The 21,478-nt window shown below is 37.1% G+C and overlaps 1 protein-coding gene across 1 annotated transcript in view; it reads right to left on the bottom strand.

Annotated features, from left to right (window-relative positions):
• Positions 1-21,478, bottom strand: part of TMEM260 (transmembrane protein 260) — a 69,370-nt gene that overhangs the window by 28,240 nt on the left and 19,652 nt on the right. Inside the window, 4 exon segments of the mRNA XM_020874177.2 lie at positions 1,948-1,988; positions 3,519-3,698; positions 6,790-6,903; positions 8,180-8,357. Coding sequence (XP_020729836.2) covers positions 1,948-1,988; positions 3,519-3,698; positions 6,790-6,903; positions 8,180-8,357 — 513 coding nt within the window.

Genomic DNA, 21,478 nt, shown 5'->3' with positions numbered 1-21,478 from the left:
TTTCTTCTAAGGAGTAAGCATCTTCTAATTTCACGGCTGCAGTCACCAAATGCAGTGGTTTTGGAGCCCCCCAAAATAAAGTCTCTCACTGTTTCCATTGTTTCCCCATCTATTTGCCATGAAGTGATGGGACTAGATGCCATGATCTCAGTTTTTTTTAGTTAGCTTTTTTAATGTTGAGTTTTAAGTCAGTTTTTTCACTTTCCTCTTTCACTTTCATCAAGAGGCTCTTTTGTTCTTTGCTTTCTGCCATGAGGGTGGTGTCATCTGCGTATCTGAGGTTATTGATATTTCTCCCATCAATCTTGATTCCAGCTTGTGCTTCGTCCAGCCCAGCATTTCACATGATGTACTCTGCATATAAATTAAATAAGCAGGGTGACAATATACAGCCTTGATGTACTCCTTTCCCAGTTTGGAACCAGTCTGTTTTTCAATGTCTAGTTCTAACTGTTGCTCCTTGACCTGCACACAGATATCTCAGGAGGCAGGTCAGGTGTCTGGTAATTCCATCTCTTTCAGAATTTTCCAGAGTTTACTGTGATCCACACAGTCAAAGGCTCTGGCATAGTCAATAAAGCAGAAATAGATGTTTTTCTGGAACTCTCTTGCTTTTTCTATGATCCAGGGGATGTTGGCAATTTGATCTCTGGTTCCTCTGTCTTTTCTAAATCCAGCTTGAATATCTGGAAATTCACAGTTCATGTACTGTTGAAGCCTGGCTTGAAGAATTTTGAGCATTACTTTGCTAGCGTGTGAGATGAGTGCAATTGTGTGGTGGTTTGAACATACTTTGGCATTGTTTTTCTTTGGGATTGGAATGAAAACTGACCTTTTCCAGTCCTGTGGCCACTGCTGAGTTTTCCAAATTTGCTGGTAACATGAGTGCAGCATTTTAACAGCATCATCTTTTAGGATTTGAAACAGCTCCACTCTAATTCCATCACCTCCACGAATTTTGTTTATAGTGATGCTTCTTAAGGCCAAGTTGACTTTGCATTCAAGAATGTCTGGCTCTAAGTGAGTGATCACACCATCGTGGTTATCTGGGTCTTGAAGAACTTTTTTGTATAGTTCTTCTGTGTATTCTTGCCACCTCTTCTTACTATCTTCTGCCTCTGTTAGGTCCCTACCATTTCTGTCCTTTATTGTGTCTATTATTGCATGAAATAAAAACAATAGCTTTGGCTAGATGGACTTTTCTAGGCAAAAGCAAAGTAGTGTCTGTGCTTTTTAATATGCTGTCTAGGTTTGTTATTGCTTTTCTTCCAAGGAGCAAGTGTCTTTTAATTTCATGGCTGCAGTCACTGTCCACAGTGATTTTGGAGCCCAAGAAAATAGTCTCTCATTGCTCCCATTGTTTCCCCATCTATTTGCCATGAAGTGATGAGACTGGATGCCATGATATTTGTTTTCTGAATGTTGAGTTTTAAGCCAGCTTTTTCACCTTCATCAAGAGGCTCTTTAATTCCTCTTTGCTTTCTGTCATAAGGGTGGTATCATCTGCATATCTGATGTTATTGCTATTTCTCCCCTCAATATAGTTCAAACCAAAATAACAAGAAAATGATTGTTTAAATTGTGCTAAATACAATGTTCTAAAATGTCTCCAAAAGCAAGAAGATATAAACAAAGAAAAAGTTATTTATAAAGCCACAATATATTGGGTAATTTTGTATGCAACTGAAAGTTGTAAAAATTTTCATTTTATAGATTCTATTTAGTCTCCTAATAGTCTTGTTCACTGGTGTATTTAGTGCTCATTTCAAGCTTTATGTTATTGATGGGATGCTAGAATATTTGACATTATACGCAAAAACTGTTAACCACAGAGTACATTCTCAGATGTACTCCTTCACAAAGAGATAAACTCAGAAATCCCTAAGATCATTTAAAGGAACTAATATGGAGTTCATTTAAAAATAGTTTAAAATATTTCATACTCACAGCAATATTTCAGACATACTGGATCCTATTTCAGATTTGGCCTGAACATAAAAGAGAAAAGTTTATTTGTACAAGTGTTAAACTGAAACTTGGAAGGCTATTGTATTTTAACTACCCTGATTTAAAAGATACATGTTTTAAATATATGATGCAACTCCTCTTCATTCAAAGTGTTTATTTCAGAGTCTTATTGGATTTTTTAAGAGAAGTCAGTGAACACTAAACACAGACATCCCTTAGGAATCATTTCAGAAATAATAACTGGCTAAAAATCAGTTAAACTCTTCCAGCAGGAATGATTAACACATTAATGAATTAACAGACTTTACACTTTCATTACAAAGTCTCTTTAAGCTCTTTTTTGGGCACTTTGATTAGAGCTCATTATCACCTGCCTATAATTTCACAATTATGTGTGAATTATACACGTTTTCAAATCTGCAATGGCCCTCAAGCGATATTTCAATGGAATAACCAATGTAAGTAAACCAGGGTATAAATTTAAAGCACCAAACCTTCTCAGTCAAAGAATAATAACTATCCTTTTATTAAATGATTTTATTAGGAAATATCTCATATATAAAAACATATAATCTATATTTAGGTGATAAAGAGTTTTAAAAAAAATCTATAGACTCACCATTTACTGAAGAAATAGAACTGCACAACTACTATATTTCACAGAGCCCTCGAAAGGGGCTTTCTTATCCCCTAGTGGTAACTATTACCTTGAACTCTGTGTTAGTTATTACCCTATGTTCTAAAACCATATAGTTTTACTACCTTTTATGTATTATTGAGTAACAGATTATTAGTTTTTGCATGGTTTAAAATTTTGTATAAATGGTATTCTTTAATATTGTAGTCATCTGAGATTTGCCTAATTCAAGTAAGACACAAAAAGCACAAATCATGAAAGAAAAATCAGATATAACTGCCTATTTAAAAATAAAAACCCATCTGTATATCCTTTCACTTTTCAATAACCATTACTCACAAGCACATTTAGTGTTTTACCCTAAACTATGTCTTAGGGAAAGCAAAGTCTTTTGAAATTCTCTGGAACATACTGTTTCCATTGAGTGAGATCATATTTTATGAAGCATTAACATATTTAGGTCTCCCACTAAATACTAGCATTAATACTGTTCATCAAATATTTGAAAAAGAAAGAAAGAAATATTTTGGTCAAGGTATATTAAAATTTCTGAAGTGTTTTACCTCTAATTGTTTCCAAATATTTTTAATCATAGACCAAGGGCCCAAAATAATACCCTATGATAAAAAGATTGAAAAGCTTCAGCTCCTGGGAGCAGAGTCTTTTGACTGCTTATTATCTTGAAAAATATATTCAGGATACACAAAAGGATGATGTCAGATTAAGTGATTCAGTTTTTTTGAACTCATGTGAAAGGCTACATTTCAAGGGGCAAGTCTGCTAGATAAATAACGAAAGAAAATTCCACATGTGGTCATTGATAAACACTGGTTTTTTTCCCCACTCATGGTCCAGGCAGAACACTGAAGTTTTGCCACTTATTTCCTTAAAAGTGTTTGAAATATAAATTTACCAGACTGAATGTTCCATATTCTTCCCTGAGAAAATGTGTCAAAAATCCTAGCAATGTTGTCTGGTCTCCCCAGGTCCAACGAGCTTGATTGAGGTAGGATGAGACAGGCAGGTAGATATAGGGCAGCAGACCAGCAGAGAAGCACAGACTCAACTTCAACAGGGAGCCTGGGGAGAGTTCCTGCATTAGAGTACACGGAGTCACATGTATCACAATGTTTATTTTAGTCAGATTCATCCTGGAACTTCAAGAACATATCAAGGAAAACATCAAATATGTTTACTCAGAGCTGATCTCTCAATTTATATCAAGTCACCATGAAAGATGATGTTAAACCTTCTGATTACTGTGGATTACCAGGAAATTGCATCAGCCTGAACTCCTTTGCAAGTGAAATCTGAGTGAAGCAAATAATATTAGCAAAGACATGATTTTCATGTTTATTGCATCCTCTACATTTAAAACCATGTCAAGACATGCAGCATTGCACAGCTGAGACTACCCACTTGGAAGTGATTACAGTGTTGATTATGGTGTTTGACTGTTTTCAAAACTGCCCAAGATACTGTTCTAATACTGATTCACTTCATTATCATCATCAGGAGTAGGCTTTAACTATATACTATATTATGACTGCACATTAATAATATATTCTTTCTTGTAGAAACCCCTTGTAGGGTTTTGAACATTTCATGGAAATCCTTAGCACATATGAAGGTAGTTTTTAAGTAACACTCAAGTTTAGAAGGAAATGTGTTGTTGTATGCAACAATCTTGCCTCAAACAGAATATATTTCTCATCTGCAAGTTTCTTCTTTGCTTTTTTCTTTTTTGGCCATGTCATGTGGCATGTTATTTTAGTTCCCCCACCAAGGATCGAGCCTTGAAGTAATTGAAGCATGGAGTTTTAACCACTGTACTGCCAGGGAAGTCCTGCTTCTGCACATTTCTAAAGCCAAGGGAAACTCTGCCAAATTTTTACAAAGATTGAGCCCAAAAGAATTCTATGGTTGTTTTAGTAATTGGAAATGTCATCTCTTACAAATATTGTGATTGGAAATTGCCAATTTTTTCTTTACGAAAAAGGGAAATTCATAGGTGACAATGAATATGAGAACCAAGATTTGCATTCACCAGAAGTAGAAAAGTAGTTGACTTACACTGGCATTTTCAAAAAACATTCTTAGTTTAAAATGGAGTGTTTTTATTACAGTACTGATTTTGTTTGACATTTCTAAAGTGGTAATGAGATTCATAAAAAATGATGGGATGAAAAAAATGGAAGAAATAACTAATTGAAGAATATGCCTTTGCTATTCTTAAAAGTAGCTTTAAAGTAAGTAAATGTTTAGATTTTAGCAGATTTTGCACACTATAAAGTTCAGTTTAGAATGGCAAGACACAGTTGCTGCAGAATTTTCCTTCTGTGTGGGACATAGAGAAATAAACACAGAACTATTTCAGAGAGTGCAGGAGAGTGGCTCTGAGTCCTAGCTGCATGCACACTGGAGTCACCTGGGGAACTTTTAAAACTCATTCCCAGGGCCTCACACCCAAACAAATAAATCAGAATTATGTTAGGGTAGTGAGAGCACACAAAGGCACACACACACACAAACACCTACTTACTTTCTTAAATCTTTCCAGATAATTTAAGTGAGCAGTTGGGGTTGCAACCAACTAATTTCCTTCTCTGCCTTAGATCACCTGAGCAGTCAGATCCAATTCCCTATCACTTCACTGGTAGATCTTATTTTCTAGACTCTGCTCTTTAAAAAATAAAAATAAAAGGTGCTTTGAAGAGTCACACTTTCCCAAGTTTCATCATTCATCAGAAGTTGATCTAAGTACAGGGTAAACAGGCTCTAAGACCAGGTTCCTAACTTGTCAGCTCTGGGTCTTGTATGTTTTACATGAGAATATGGCTCTCCCTTCAAAGACTTAAAACAAAAGATCTGCTTTTTAAGTTCATGCCAGAGAATGTATGTGATATCTAGCCGCACCTTCTCTGATACCAGAAGGCTGGCTAAGAGTGATGCCATCAAGATGGCAACATAAGTAATCCCAACTTAAGTCCTTCCCACAAAACACCATCAACAACTACCTGTAGACAAGATACTGTTGTGAAAATCCTAGACACTGGTTGAGGCTGAAGTCCTGGACCACACAGACTGAGAAGGACTGCACTCGAGGTTTTGAGGGGCACTCTGACCATATCACTCCTCCCCTAGGCCAGCACAGCGCTGCATCAGAGGACTCCCCTTGGGGTACACTTTTTCCAGTGGGAAAAGAGACCCCAGGGTGGAAATCCAGATCCCCAGGCAGTGCAGGATGCTCCCCAGGAGACTCACTCAGTTCTCACTCGCAGGGGCCACAGTGGCGGGGTGAGGGGGAGTGGATCTTTGGGGCTCAACCTCTGGGGATCAGACAGACATGGAGAAGGGAAGCAGGGCTTACAGTGACCAGTCTCCAGTCTTGGGAGAACACATTCCTGCTTGCAGCGGTGCCAGAGCAGAGGTTTCAGCCAGCAGTTCTGCGCATCTACAGAGCCGAGCCAGTGGCTGATCCTACTCTAAAATAATTTTGATTTAACTGATGTGAGGCATATATTAACATGATGAAAGTCACATATGACAAGGCCACAGCTAACATAATACTCAATGGTGACAGACTGAACGCTTCTCCTCTGAGATCAGGAATAAGACAAGGGTGCCCACTCTCACCTCTTACGTTCAACATAGTACTGGAAGTCCTATTCAGGGTAATTAGGCCAAAAAAAAAGAAATAAAAGGAATCCAAACTAGAAAGGAAGTGAAACTGTCTCTGCAAATGACATGATCTTAAATAGGAAATCCTGAAGATTCTATCAAAAAGCTGTAAAACCTAATACATTTAGGAAAGTTACAGGATGCAAAATTAGTTGTATTTCTATATACTAACAATGAACTATCTGAAAAAAAAACTATTTCTTTTACAATAGCATAGCATCAAATATGATAGTTTAGGAATAAATTTAACTAAGGAGGTATTATTGAAATATCTGTATCCTGAAAACTATAAGACATTGATGAAAGAAACTTAAGAAGACACATATGAAAAGATATCTCACGTTCATGGATTAAAATAATTGTTAAAATGTTCATACTACCCAAAGCCGTTTATCGATTTAATAATACCCCTATCAAGCCTTGTATGAAACTAATAAATAAATAAATCCCACGTTTTCTGATGCCATAAATGTCATATTGGGCATTTTTACTGAAAAACCTACCTTCTCTTTTAAAAGTCGAAAGAGAATCCATGGTATTATGCACAAAACATAGAGTACTATGGTGTGCTGATTACATAAGCTAAGGCCACAGCAGAAAGCACCAATTTTAGCTATCTGAAAAATAATAAAAGAAAATAATCCAAATTAAAAATTCACCAAGAACTAAGAAAGCACAATAGTAGAAAGCTATTCTTTCTATTAAAACTAAGCACTTATACAGTAAACCAGTTTAACATCAACCTTTTAATGTAAACAATCATTTTTAATACTCACTAATATTTATCACCATTATTTTATTAATATTTTTCATTCTTATAAAATTACTGCAGGCTGATGTTTTTTTTTTCATTTATTTTTATTAGTTGGAGGCTAATTACTTTACAATATTGTAGTAGTTTTTGTCATACATTGACATGAATCAGCCACGGATTTACATGTAGATCTTAAATTACTGTCTTCAAACTAGGTTTCAGGAAGTCCTATATGATGACAAGTGCTAACAGTAATAAGACATAGTATAGTTCAAGTGAAATCTAGAACTAAAGTTCAGCAATTCTTTGTTTTACATTTTCTTCTATTAAATTAATTAAATATAACACTTTTATTTAGAAACCTGGTTCCCTATGGGTGGTCTTTTTGCTACTTCTGAACATGTGTTATTTTCATAATCATAAAAAGGTTTATTTTAAACAAAAAATAAACTCTAATATCATCACAGGTTTGTTTATGGAAACCACAGATAAACCTTGATGTTCTTTTGTTTCTAAATTATTTAATGACACAGGTTGCCCATATATTAAGATAATCCGGCACTCTTCAATGTGTAGATGGTAAGCCCTTAGAAGACAGGGTTACTCCACACTGCAAATTATTTTGATGATAGAGGTGGCTTTAGAAGTCATTGCAATCTCTTCAGAACTACTTCATTTTACATCTGATTACTTTCCTTTTAGTTAAAAAAATGTACAAATTATTTGATCTTTTGTGAAATTAGAGAATAAGCCAATGCACCGTAATGGTAAATAATTTAAGGTGGTCAACCTAGAGCTTGTCATCTTAAGATCACACACACACACACACACACAAACAGTGGATTAGCTAACAAGCCTTTCTTTCCAATAAGACTCAAAGGGGATTTCATAACACCCTCATTCTCCAAAAAACTTTTGAACTCTGAGACGGAAAAAAAATTTTCATGTTTCATAAAGGCTCTCATAGTTCACAGTAAAAAAACTGAGAGTGTTTTGAGAGTTTTTTCTCTCAACAAGCTAAGATTACCTTGACAGTAATCAGAATAGATAAACAGTATCTATACCAAAGTTAAAAAGAAATAGAGCATCTGTCTAAAATTAAAACAAAAAGTGATTTCACTTTGATCAAAATAGGTTACCTTTGATCTTTCTTGAGCAGTTGCTGCCTCCTCAAAATGTACAGTAAGAGCCATAAGCAGGCCCACAAACAGATTGTTTAAGCTAAAAACCTCTGCTGCAATGGACCACTGCCATGTTAGACGAGAAAATGAAAACACCCCCGCAGCAAGGATTCCTCCAGCATATGAGCCAGAAAGCCTGCAAATACAGATAACATGAAATCTTCTTTCCCAACAAAAAGAACTGACTTTATTTTCCTTTTTACAAACTGTAGCAGCAGAAATTATGACAGCCGCCCAGCGCTATCCCAACACATTAGATGGTTAGTACATTACTTCGTGTAATAATTCCTTTCAACAGATTTTAATTACAAAGTCCATAATATTAACCTATTAAGAAACAAATGAACAAACCTGCTTGGTATCTTATGAACTGAGTGATGTCCTCTTTAGGATTCAAGCTATTTCAGAAAGCCTGAAGAGACAGAAACTACAAAGATAACAAACCTGTGCCATTTTTCTTGCTATATCTAAGAAGAAAAACGATCATGACTGATTAAGACTGAAAAATTAATGAAATGGCAGAGTATCTGTTTGGTAGAAACAGACTTACAGACTTAGGAGATGAACTTATGGTTACCAGTGAGGAAGGGACAGAGTAGAGGGACAGTTATGGAGTTTCGGATGGACATGTACACACTGCTAAATTAAAAATGGATAACCAACAAGGACCTACTGTATAGCACAGGGAACTCTGCTCAATGTTATGTGTCAGCCTGGATGGGAGGGGAGCCGGGGGGAGAATGGATACACTTATGTGTATGGCTGAGTCCCTTCGCTGCTCACCTGAAACTATCAAAATATCACAGCATTGTTAATCAGCTATATCTCAATACAAAATAAAAAGCTTTTAAAAAATAAATAAAAGGGAAAAAAAGGAATAGCTGTTCGGGAACTCTCACTCTCACTCCTTGTGGAATGTTTGGATTTAGGTACTTTCCACATCTATCTCCCAACATATGGCAAAGTATATCTTGGTCATAATATTTGGTGATTTTAAGACCTTGTAAGCTAAATTCTTAGTTTCTAATGATTTCTTCTTTACACAAAGTCAAAGTTAAAAATGATATATTTTTTTTTTAAAGAGAAGGGTGGGAGTGTGAATTTTAGTAACACAGAAGAATCAAATGCTACACTTGGAAACAAATTCCACATTCCCAATGCCAACGAAAGCCCATATTTCAAATTAATTGAGGAATCTGGATCTCAATTTAGAGATATGACTTGAGAGGTCAAATCATAGGTCATTACTTTTTAGCTATATTGTTTTATATAAAAATTATAGGGTAATTGTATAGCTTTTAATCAAACTTAGTAGGAAAAAAGCTAACAATTTTCAATATCACCAAACCTGGTTTTCTTTGAATTTCTCTCAATTTAGAGATATGACTTGAGAGGTCAAATCATAGGTCATTACTTTTTAGTTATATTGTTCTATATAAAAATTATAGAGTAATTGTATAGCTTTAAATCAAACTTAGTAGGAAAAAAAGCTAACAATTTTCAATATCACCAAACCTGGTTTTCTTTGAATTTCTCTTCACAGTTTTCCTGTTCTCCTTCCCTTATAAAAATCATCAGTTTCCTGTTTCTTGCAGAACACTCCATTCTCCCAGTTTTCCTGATTCAATAACCTAAAGTTATTTCTTCCTTCCAAATTCATTTCCAGATTCCTTTCCATTTGTATTCCTATTGCCTTAGATTCAAAGTAATAGTTTCCTAACTTGCCTTACATTTTTCTAATCCTTCTGCAATATAACATCAGACTAAACTTTCTAAAGCATACTCTTTGTGAATACTCTTTATTCCTACAGGATGAATTAGAATCAACCTGGAATCCAGGCTCCCAATAAAGTGGGCCCCCTAGACACTAATTACCAACATGAACTCACACCAAGTAGTCAAGCTCCTTAAAATTCCCTAGTAAAAAAAAAAAAAAAAATTCCCTAGTAAGACTTGCCTATTCCTAGCTCCAGTGAACACCCAGGACTGATCTCCTTTAGGATGGACTGGATGGATCTCCTTGCAGTCCAAGGGACTCTCAAGAGTCTTCTCCAACACCACAGTTCAAAAGGATCAATTCTTTGGCGCTCAGCTTTCTTTATTGTCCAACTCTCACATCCATACATGACCAATGGAAAAACCATACCATTGACTAGACGGACCTTTGTTGGCAAAACAATGTCTCTGCTTTTTAATATGCTGTCTAGGTTGGTCATAATTTTCCTTCCAAGGAGTAAGCATCTTTTAATTTCATGGCTGCAATCACCATCTGCAGTGATTTTGGAACCCAGAAAAATAAAGTCTGATACTGTTTCCACTGCTTCCCTATCTATTTCCCATGAAGTAATGGGACCAGATGCCATGATCTTAGCTTTTTGAATGATGAGTTTTAAGCCAACTTTTTCACTCTCCTCTTTCATCAAGAGGCTCTTTAGTTCTTCACTTTCTGCCTTAAGGGTGGTGTCATCTGCATATCTGAGGTTATTGATATTTCTCCTGGCAATCTTGATTCCAGCTTGTGCTTCCTCCAGCCCAGCGATTCTCATGATGTACTTTGCATGTAAGTTAAATAGGCAGGATGACAATATACAGCCTTGACGTACTCCTTTTCCTATTTGGAATCAGTCTGTTGTTCCATGTCCAGTTCTAACTGTTGCTTCCTGAGCTGCATACAGGTTTCTCAAGAGGCAGGTCAGGTGGTCTGGTATTTCCATCTCTTTCAGAATTTTCCACAGTTTTATTGTGATCCCCACAAAGGCTTTGGCATAATCAATAAAGCAGAAATAGATGTTTTTCTGGAACTCTCTTGCTTTTTTGATGATCCAGCAGATGCTGGCAATTTGATCTGTGGTTCCTCTGCCTTTTCCAAAACCAGCTTGAACATCTGGAAGTTCATGGTTCACATGTTGCTGAAGCCTAGCTTGGAGAATTTTGAGCATTATTTTATTAGCATGTGAGATGAGTGCAATTGTGCAGTAGTTTGAGCATTCCTTGGGATTGTCTTTCTTTGGGATTGGAATGAAAACTGACCTTTTCCAGTCCTGTGGCCACTGCTGAGTTTTCCAAATTTGCTGGTGTATTGAGTGTAGCACTTTCACAGCATCATCTTTCAGGATTTGAAATAGCTCAACTGGAATTCCATCACCTCCACTAGCTTTGTTCGTAGTGATGCTTTCTAAGGCCCACTTGACTTCACATTCCAGGATGTCTGGCTCTAGGTGAGTGATCACACTAGCGTGATCATCTGGGTCATGAAGATCTTTTTTGTATAGTTCTTCTGTGTATTCTTGCCACCTCTTCTTAATATCTGCTGCTTCTGTTAGGTCCCTACCATTTCTGTCCTTTGTTGTGCCCATCTTTGCATGAAATGTTCCCTTGGTATCTCTAATTTTCCTGAAGAGATCTCTAGTCTTTCCCATTCTATTGTTTTCCTTGGTTTCTTTGCACTGATCTCTGAGGAAGGCTTTCTTCTCTCTCCTTGCTATTCTTTGGAACTCTGCATTCAAATGGGTATATCTTTCCTTTTCGCCTTTGCTTTTCGCTTCTCTTCTTTTCACAGCTATTTGTAAGGCCTCCTCAGACAGCCATTTTGCTTTTTTGCATGTCTTTTTCTTCAGGATGGTCTTGATTCCTGTCTCCTGTACAATGTCACGAACCTTCATCCATAGTTCATCAGGCACTCTGATGAACTCTGAGGATCTACCCCATGCCCAAGGGCAAACAGTGTTGTATTACTGATAATTTGTTTTGAGACCTACACTGTGTATATGTAAGACAATGATGGTTTAAAGAAACATATCTTGAAGCATTTAAGGGTAAAAGGACATCATAACTGCAGCTTATTCTTAAATGGTTAAAAAGCAAAATAATACATACATATCCACTGGGTCAAGGATAAAGCAAATGTGGTAATATATTAATATTTGGGAGCCTGAGTAAAGGGCAGACAAACAGTGAGCCATTCGTGCCACTTATTTTATAAATCTGAAATTGCATCAAGACAAAAAGTCTAAAGAAATCAGCAAATTTCCAAGATAATTTGCTAACATTTGTTAAGTTTCTTGTTAGCCATGTTTCAGGTATTGTTCTACTGCCTTCTCTATATTCATTTAATTTTCACAATAACCCTGTGAATAAATGGTGGTCTGTCTCCTTTTCTCAAATGAAGAAATTGAGGCTCAGGGAGGCCAAATAATTTTTCCAGGGTCCTATAGTAGGTAATTAAGTGGCAGAACCGGGATTAAAATTGTTAGTCTAGCTATTTAAAATAATTATATTATGGGTGAGAGATGGCTATTTTAGTTTTAATGTCAAATCATTTATCTCAGACTAATGATATACTTCCCTGGTGGCTCAGATGGTAAAGCATCTGCCTACAATGCGGGAGACCCGGGTACGATCCCTGGGTCAAGAAGAAGGAAATGGCAACCTGCTCGAGTACTCTTGTCTGGAAAATCCCATGGACAGAGGAGCGTGGTAGGCTACAGTCCATGGGATTGCAAAGAGTCAGAAACAACTGAGCGATTTCACTTTCATTTTCAATGATATATTGTACATTTATTTAGTTAGATATGTACCTCTTTGAGTGAAGAATAGAAGTTTTGTCAATTATTAGAATTGTATTTATGTCTACGTGTTATCTAAACAACACACTACCAACCTGAATTGTACACACCTCTCAAGACTTATATTAATCTTTTTTTTTTTTGAAAGGGCAGTTAAAGTTTAAAACCAGCAAATAGTTAATTAAAGAGAACTGATATGTACAAATCCTCCGGAAGAAAACTCAAGACTCATTAATCTACAATGATTTTTAGCACATTATTATGCTCAGGAAGACATCCTAAAGTGTTTGAATTATTGACATTAATTATTGGAATTATGAACTATGTTAAGTGTCTTTTCAAATATTTCATAAGGTTTCAGAAATTGAAGACAGCATAAGTAGAATTATCAGTGGTAAAATTTATCCAGTCACCTTAGACTATTACAGATACTTATGTACATTAGCATTTTATTGAAGACTAATCCGACATCAGCAAGGTCTAAAATCTGAAGTTTTCCCACCTCACTTCTGTCCCATATCACCCCCCCTGCCAAGGTCAAGATTGTTTTACAATGAATAATCCACATACTCTTTCACCTGATTTTTCTGGATATCAGAGAAATAATTTGTGAGACTGCTGAGTAAGGTTATAGAAGAGAAGGTAACTTATTATAAAGCCAGTAATGAAAATCAAACCTATAATCTTGATTTTTTTAGCATCTCAAAAGTGTTTGCTTAGAAATCAATTCAGTCTATAGACTGAAGACAAGAGTAGTGGACCTTCTCTTTTTTTTTGCTACTCAACATCTAAAATCCTTTCATATGCTAGAGGTTTACAAGCTTATGAGGCACAGCCCCTCTTATTACACACACTGAAATATAGGATATTTTTCTGGTCTCCATTGCAGCTAGAGCATGGGTATATGACCTGGGCTCTGCCTGTCAGAATCACCTGCTCCATTCTTTGAATTGGAAATTCATGAGGCCAAAAAGTAGGTATGGAGACAGAATCAGACATGGTGGGTGGGATTTGTGAATCATTTTCACAGACAATAATGGGAACACTTTCAGGGCTAGTGCTCAGAATCCAGACCAGGGTCGGTGATGTGAGCTGGGGTGCCTGGGGCCCAGGGATGGCAGCCGTGGTGATTTCACCAGCACATACTTGCCTGGGACTATGAATACTTTGGGATCAGAGCCTGCTAATCCAGACTTCCCAGAAATTCTGCAAGCTTTCCAGCTTCCTTCTCTCATTTTTAAATTCTAGATTTGAATGTTTCCTCTTTTACAAAGCTTTCAGTTCAGTTCAGTTCAGTCACTCAGTCGTGTCCGACGCTTTGTGACCCCATGGACTGCGGCATGCCAGGCCTCTCTGTCCATCACCAATTCCCGGAGATTACTCAAACTCATGTCCATTGAGTTGGTGAATCCATCCAACCATCTCATCCTGTCGTCCCCTTCTCCTCCTGCCTTCCATCCTTCCCAGTATCAGGGTCCTTTCAAATGAATCATTTCTTCACATCAGGTGGCCAAAGTATTGGAGATTCAGCTTCAACATCAATTCGTCCAATGAATATTCAGGACTGATTTCCTTTAGGATGGACTGCTTGAATCTTCTTTCAGTCCAAGGGACTCTCAAGAGTCTTCTCCAATACCACAGTTCAAAAGCATCAATTCTTCAGGCTCAGCTTTCTTTATACTCCAACTCTCACATCCATACATGACTACAGGAAAAACCATAGCTTTGACTAGAGAGACCTTTGTTGGCAAAGTAATGTCTCTGCTTTTTAATATGCTGTCTAGATTGGTCATAACTTTTCTTTCAAGGAGCAAGTGTCTTTAATTTCATGGCTGCAGTCACCATCTGCATGATTTTGAAGCCCCCCAAAATAAAGTCTGTTACTGTTTCCACTGCTTCCCCATCCATTTGCTATGAAGTGATGGGACTGGATACCATGATTTTAGTTTTCTGAATGTTGAGTTTTAAGCCAATTTTTTTGCTCTCCTCTTTCACTTTCATCAAGAGGCCCTTTAGTTCTTCTTCACTTTCTGCCATAAGGGTGGTGTCATCTGCATATCTGAGGTTATTGATATTTCTTCCAGCAGTCTTGATTCCAGCTTGTGCTTCATCCAGCCCAGCGTTTCTCATGACGTACTCTGCAATATAAGTTAAATAAGCAGGGTGACAATATACAGCCTTGACGTACTCCTTTCCCTATTTGGAACCAGCCTATTGTCCCATGTCCAGTTCTGTTGCTTTCTGACCTGCACACAGATTTCTCAAAAGGCAGGTCAGGTAGTCTAGTATTCCCATCTCTTGAAGAATTTTCCACAGTTTGTTGTGATCCACACAGTCAAAGGCTTTGGCATACTCAATAAAGCAGATGTTTTTCTGGAACTCTCTTGCTTTTTCGATGATCCAATAGATGTTAGCAATTTGATCTCTGGTTAGTCTGCCTTTCCTAATCCAGCTTGAACATCTGGAAGTTCACGGTTCATGTACCGTTGAAGCCTGGCTTGGAGAATTTTGAGCATTACTTTACTAGCATGTGAGATGAGTGCAATTGTGCAGTAGTTTGAGCATTCTTTGGGATTGTCTTTCTTTGGGACTGGAATGAAAACTGACCGTTTCCAGTCCTATGGCCACTGCTGAGTTTTCTAAATTTGTTGGCATGCTGAGGGTAGCACTTTTACAGCATCATCTTTTAGGATTTGAAATAGCTCAACTGGAATTCCATCACCTCCACTAGCTTTGTTCGTAGTGATGCTTTCTAAGACCCACTTGACTTCACATTCCGGGATGTCTGGCTCTAGGTGAGTGATCACACCATCATGATTATTTGAGTTGTGAAGATCTTTTTGAATAGTTTCTGTGTATTCTTGCCACCTCTTCTTAATATCTTCTGCTTCTGTTAGGTCCCTACCATTTCTGTCCTTTATTGTGCCCATCTTTGCATGAAATGTTCCCTTGGTATCTCTAATTTTCCTGAAGAGATCTCTAGTCTTGCCCATTCTATTGTTTTCCTTGGTTTCTTTGCACTGATCTCTGAGGAAGGCTTTCTTCTCTCTCCTTGCTATTCTTTGGAACTCTGCATTCAAATGGGTATATCTTTCCTTTTCTCCTTTGCTTTTCGCTTCTCTTCTCAGTTATTTGTAAGGCCTCCTCAGACAACCATTTTGTCTTTTTGCATGTCTTTTTCTTGGGGGATGGTCTTGATATCTGCCTCCTGTACAATGTCATGAACCTCCATCCATAGTTCTTCAGGCACTCTATCAGATCTAATGCCTTGAATCTATTTCTTACTTCCACTGTATAATCATAAGGGATTTGATTACAGGTCATACCTGAATGGTCTAGTGGTTTTCTCTACTTTCTTGAATTTAAAAGTAAAAAGCTTTATTGAGATATAATTCATATACTGTATAATTCATTAATTTAAAATGTACAATTAAAGATTTTCAGTATATTTACAGATATATGCACCTATCATTACAGTCAACTTTATAACTTTTTTTATCACCTCAAAAAGAAACTCTATCTCCTTTTACTATATCTCCCAACCTCACTGCCAGGCTTAAGTAACCGCTAATCTAACTTCTGTCTGTGAGTTTCCCTCTTCTGGGTTTTCATATAAGTGGAATCATATAATACATGTACTTTTGTGACTGACTTTTTTCACTTAACATATGTGTTCAAGGTTCATCCAACTTGTAGTATGTATCAGTATTTTACTTCTTTATACAGCTGAATTAGTATTCCACTATATAGCTATTCCACATTTTGCTTATTTATTCTTTCACTGATGGACATCTAGACTGTTTCCATCTTTTGCCTACTATGAGTAGTGCTTCTGTAAATATTTGAGTACAAGTTTTCATGTGGACATGTTTTCATTTCTCTAGGGTATATACCTAGCAGTGGAATTGCTGGATCCTATAACAACCCATTTAATCATTTGAAACTGCTAGACTCTTTTCCAAAGTGGCTATACAATTTTACGTTCCCACCAGCAATAGATGAGGGTTCTGATTTTTCCACAACCCAGTGAACACTTGTTATCTGACTCTTTGATTCTAGTCATCACTTTGGGTGTGAAAGGGTATCTCACTGAGATTTTGATTTGCATTTCCTTAATGGCTAACAATGCTGAGCACCTTTTCAATTGCTCATTGGTCATTTTTACATCTTCCTTGGAGAAGTGTCTTTTCAAATATTTTGCCCATTTAAAAAATTGCTGTGTCATTTTTATTACTGAGTTGTAGCATTCTTCCCAACTTCCTTTCAATATGCTTCTTTTCTGCTAAACACAGCCAATCACTTGCCACTGAGAATCCTGACTAAAACTATCTGCCTTCCTTCTTTATTATTTCTATTGTCTTCAAGAAAAACTGTGTGAGGAAATTCTGAAAATAAATGCTGCAGTTGTCAGAGTTTTGTGGAACATAGAAAAGAAGGCAGTATGCCTAAGGGCAAAAAGTTATGCATGCATCCATACAGAGAATATAAAACATTTTGGAGGCCTCATTTTATTAATACTATCTCTGGTTTCCATAAAATAATATATATAGGCTATACCTTTGAGAGTCTCTTTGCTTCCAACAGCCTTTTATATATCAAACTGTGCATGTTCCTTCAAACGCACAGGTTTGAACACACTGCCTTTAAAAGCTTGTTTTGTGCTAAGACTCAGAATCAATCAACATTTACTGACTATGTAACATGTATAGTCTAGTGGATTAAGAAAAGTAGAGATAATTTGAAATGTCTGCTCTGACAAAACTCTGCAAGCTAAGGAGGGCTACAGAACAAGGACTTGCAGGTAACAAATAATGTGTAAAAATAAGCAGTCAGCTGAAGCTGGAGACTGTAGAAGCTGTGGATGTGGGGTGGCAGCCTCAGTCCACATGGCTGTGGCAAGGTCTGCAGCAGCCTGACCTGGGCTTGGGAAGGCTGTAAGGAGCCAGGGTGAGTTTTACTAGGTAGGTAGGGCAGAAGGACAAGAGGACAAGGTGTTAAAGCAATGAACTACAGGGTCTACACTGAATGGGGAAGGAAGCAGAGACAGTAGGGGGCTGATGGAGGAGATCAAAAGGATGAGCAAAGGGATCTAGGTCTCAATTCAATGGAAGACAAGTGTAGGGGCGCCAAGAAAATGAGCGAACTGGAAGCTCAAATCGGGCAGGGAGTGGGAAGAGAGATGGAGGAGTTTAATAGAACTGTTAAATTAAGCATTTGTCTCAAAAGACAAGCAGTACATGGTATATTAGGAAGTCTGCAGGGTGAGAGCAATGTAGGAAGAGAGGTGTGTGGTCTAGTGTTACAACATCACAAGCAGGCAAACAAGCAGATGTGATGTCCCACATCAGCCTACAGCAAGCTGAGTCTGTGACTGGCTGACAGGTCAAAGGATAATGTCAGCAATGGTGAGGATGAAGAGCTTGTGAAGACTTCAGAGACGGTCTCCAGTTCATTCACTGACTCTGTAGGTAGGCAGTCTTGTTACATTGTTCACGGTATATGACAAGATCTGTGCATGCTTTGTTTCCCCTTATTGAGATGGAAATAAAATGACTAGTGGGCAAGCTGATGTTGAGAACACTTTCCCGAAGGCAATTTCAGGGTCACAGTGAGGCTCAGGATTGGCCTCACGTTGTCCATATCTGCAGCCTCCATCCTGTTCTCACCCTAGTCCTCTATTGGAATTGTTCTCACTGGGGTCTCCAGTGACTATCTGACCAGCAAACAGGGCAGGCTCGAGGAACCTCTCTGCTGTGTTGACCACTGCCCCAGCCACGCTCTACCAAGTTGACCATCTGGACTTCACATCCTCTGGTTTTCCTCTTATGGCTCTGTGTCTTCCTTCTGTGTTTTCTCCAAATGGCTCCTCTTCTTGCATTTAACACCTTTCAAGCCAGTTTTTCTCAAAGATGTCATTCTCAGGAAATTGTTCTCACACTACTTTGCCTGGGTGACTTTATTCACTATCTGGACTTCACCTGCCAGTGACAAACTAAAGAAACCAAATCTGTCTACCGCACTGCCTCTCCCTTAGTTTTGAACTTAATCTTATCCCTAACTTACTGTTGTACACTCACCACAAAGCCACCCCGACTCTGGATGTCCCACAGAACCTCAGGGTCAGTACGTGCAAAATTAATTTCTCATCCTCTTCCCTGAAATAATTTCTTGTGTTCTCTATCTTAGTGAATTTCATTATCTTCCTTGTTTAGTTATCTCAATTAAGAGCCCTAGGAGTCATCATCAGAGCTCTCCTCCCTTTCCAACATCCTGCCGATTGGACTTCATCAACATTTTATAAAACCATACTCTTCTCTCTACCCACGCTCACTTCCCCAATCAGATGAGTCAGCTCATCTGACTCATCACCTCATCTGACTCATCACCTCAGGCTCACACAATGTTGTAGGTTTATGTGCTTCCTGCTTCCAGCCCTGGGCCCACCACTGCCACCAGAGTGAGGGATCTAAGGCACACCTGATGTTATGCTTTTCTGTTTCCAACCCTTCAAGGGTTCCTCTTTGATTATAAAACATATTATAAGCTTCCCATGACAACAGACACGAATTTTCATGATCTGGTCTCAGCCCACCTGTACCTTCATTTTCGACACAACCTATTTTGAACTGTGTTCCAGCAACACTGAATGACTTGCCCCTGTGCTTACAGGCTGCTTCTCTCCCACCTCAGAGTTTCCTAGCACAGGAGATTCTCTGTATCTGGAACACGGCTTTGCCTTCACTTGGCCACTCCCACTGATTGATTGTTTACAACTCAGCACAGGCTTCACCTTTTCAAGAAGTTTTCCCAGAAGTACTTTCGCAAAGACTAGGGTAACTGCCCCTTCTCCAGACTCTCATTAAATTAAATGTATTAATAATATTTTATTATTATTATTAATGATTAAGTAAATGTATTAATAAATCTGAATAGGGAGATTTTTCTGTATTTCTTAGTAAAAACAACCTTGAGGAGTAAAATACTTTAACTGTAACTTAATCAAAACATACTTAAGAAACCAGATGTGAGGAACTTAAAACTCTCTAAATAAAGTATTAACAGAGCCAATAGAATTTTTTGGACTACTCATACCACTAGATAGCTGTGTCAGTATATTAGCACATTTAAAAGTTAAAAGAATATCTCATTTTACAAACATTTGGATGATCTCCTGGAGGAGGAAATGGCAACCCACTCTAGTATCCTTGCCTGGAGAATGCCATGGACAGAGGAGTCTGGAGGGCTACAGTCCATGGGATTGCAAAGAGTCAGACACGACTGAGTGACTGCACACACACACACAGAACAAAGCTGTTCAATATTTTGGAAACTGTTTATATAACATATATATATATATATATAATTTCAGACATACTTTACCTTCACTTTTTACTGTTGTCGTCCTTTACTCACATTGCCTTTCACACTGATGTGTACAGGGGGTTCCTTATATTTTCTCAAGCTTTTGTAAATCTCACAAAATACCTCAACGTTTCCACTTTATGTCTTTTTGAGCCAAATATCAATGAATCTTTCATATCAAAAGTCACTGTGAATTCTGGATAAAGACATTAAATGTGCAAAAGACTTATCTAAGTGAAGCTGCAAAAATCACACTGACAAATATGTCTGAAGGTGAATCTGGTCTTAGACTTGTTAAATAAGATGACTTAGCAAGCATTTTTATTGTCTGTTTATCAGTTTTTTTTTGTTTTAAGGCATGAATTCTATGAATCTGCTGACTTTTGAAAACCTCCAATTAATCCATTATCTGTTTTGATTGATAGGGTCTTTGTTATCTTATGAGTTTGACCAATAATATTCCCAATGCCGGTGACTGAACAAATTAGTTCTAACTTGCTCTTTTGGGCAATAATTCTAACCAGAACACATACTCTACAATTTTTTTCCCCTGAAAAGTCTACAACATACCTTTGTAATTTTTTGGCAGACTTAGATTATATAAGCATAGTGAAACACTATGCATGAATGCTGGTAAATGAACTGTAGTCCAAATTTCTGGCTAAGCAATACTTCTTTTAAAAATATAGGGAAGTAATATTTAATCTGACCTTGTTATTTAAACATGAGTTTTAAGTGAAAATGTTTTTCTGAACCCACAAAACAAGCTGTTTGGTATCATTCATAAAGTCAAATGAGTAGATGGAGAGTAAATATAAATAACTCCCAAATAAGACAAAACAACTGTCTTCTACCTATAGATTAAGCCTGGCTTTTTTTTTTTCAAAGAAAAATGACATAATAAAAAAACACCAAAGTGTTTTCACTTGGCAATCAAGGAGGCCTACTTTTAATTTTCATTTCATTCTTTTAAATAAATATGCTTAAGTAGTTGTTATTTTTTATAAAGCAACTGAAGAACTGATATATTTATTTACATTTAATGTGCTAAAAGTGATATCTTAAAATTAGCTCATTTAAATTTAAAAGACAAACAGTTTTCTACTGAAATGATGAACCTGCTACTAACAGGAAACTGGAGGGAAAAAAGAAATTTAAATGAAGTTGTGAATAAAATGAGAACTGTTTTTGGCACAACTCACTAATAAATTGCAAAATAATCTAAAATATTTTCCACTTTAATTAAAGAGTAACTTATGATAAATTATATATATATACATAATATGAGAAAAATGTTTTCTATTCTCAATTGAGAGGCTCATAGAGCCTC

Source organism: Odocoileus virginianus, chromosome 6 (genome assembly GCF_023699985.2).
Source record: "Odocoileus virginianus isolate 20LAN1187 ecotype Illinois chromosome 6, Ovbor_1.2, whole genome shotgun sequence".
In the NCBI taxonomy this organism is placed as follows: Eukaryota; Metazoa; Chordata; class Mammalia; order Artiodactyla; family Cervidae; genus Odocoileus; species Odocoileus virginianus.
This window is presented reverse-complemented; position numbering and strand designations above follow the sequence as displayed.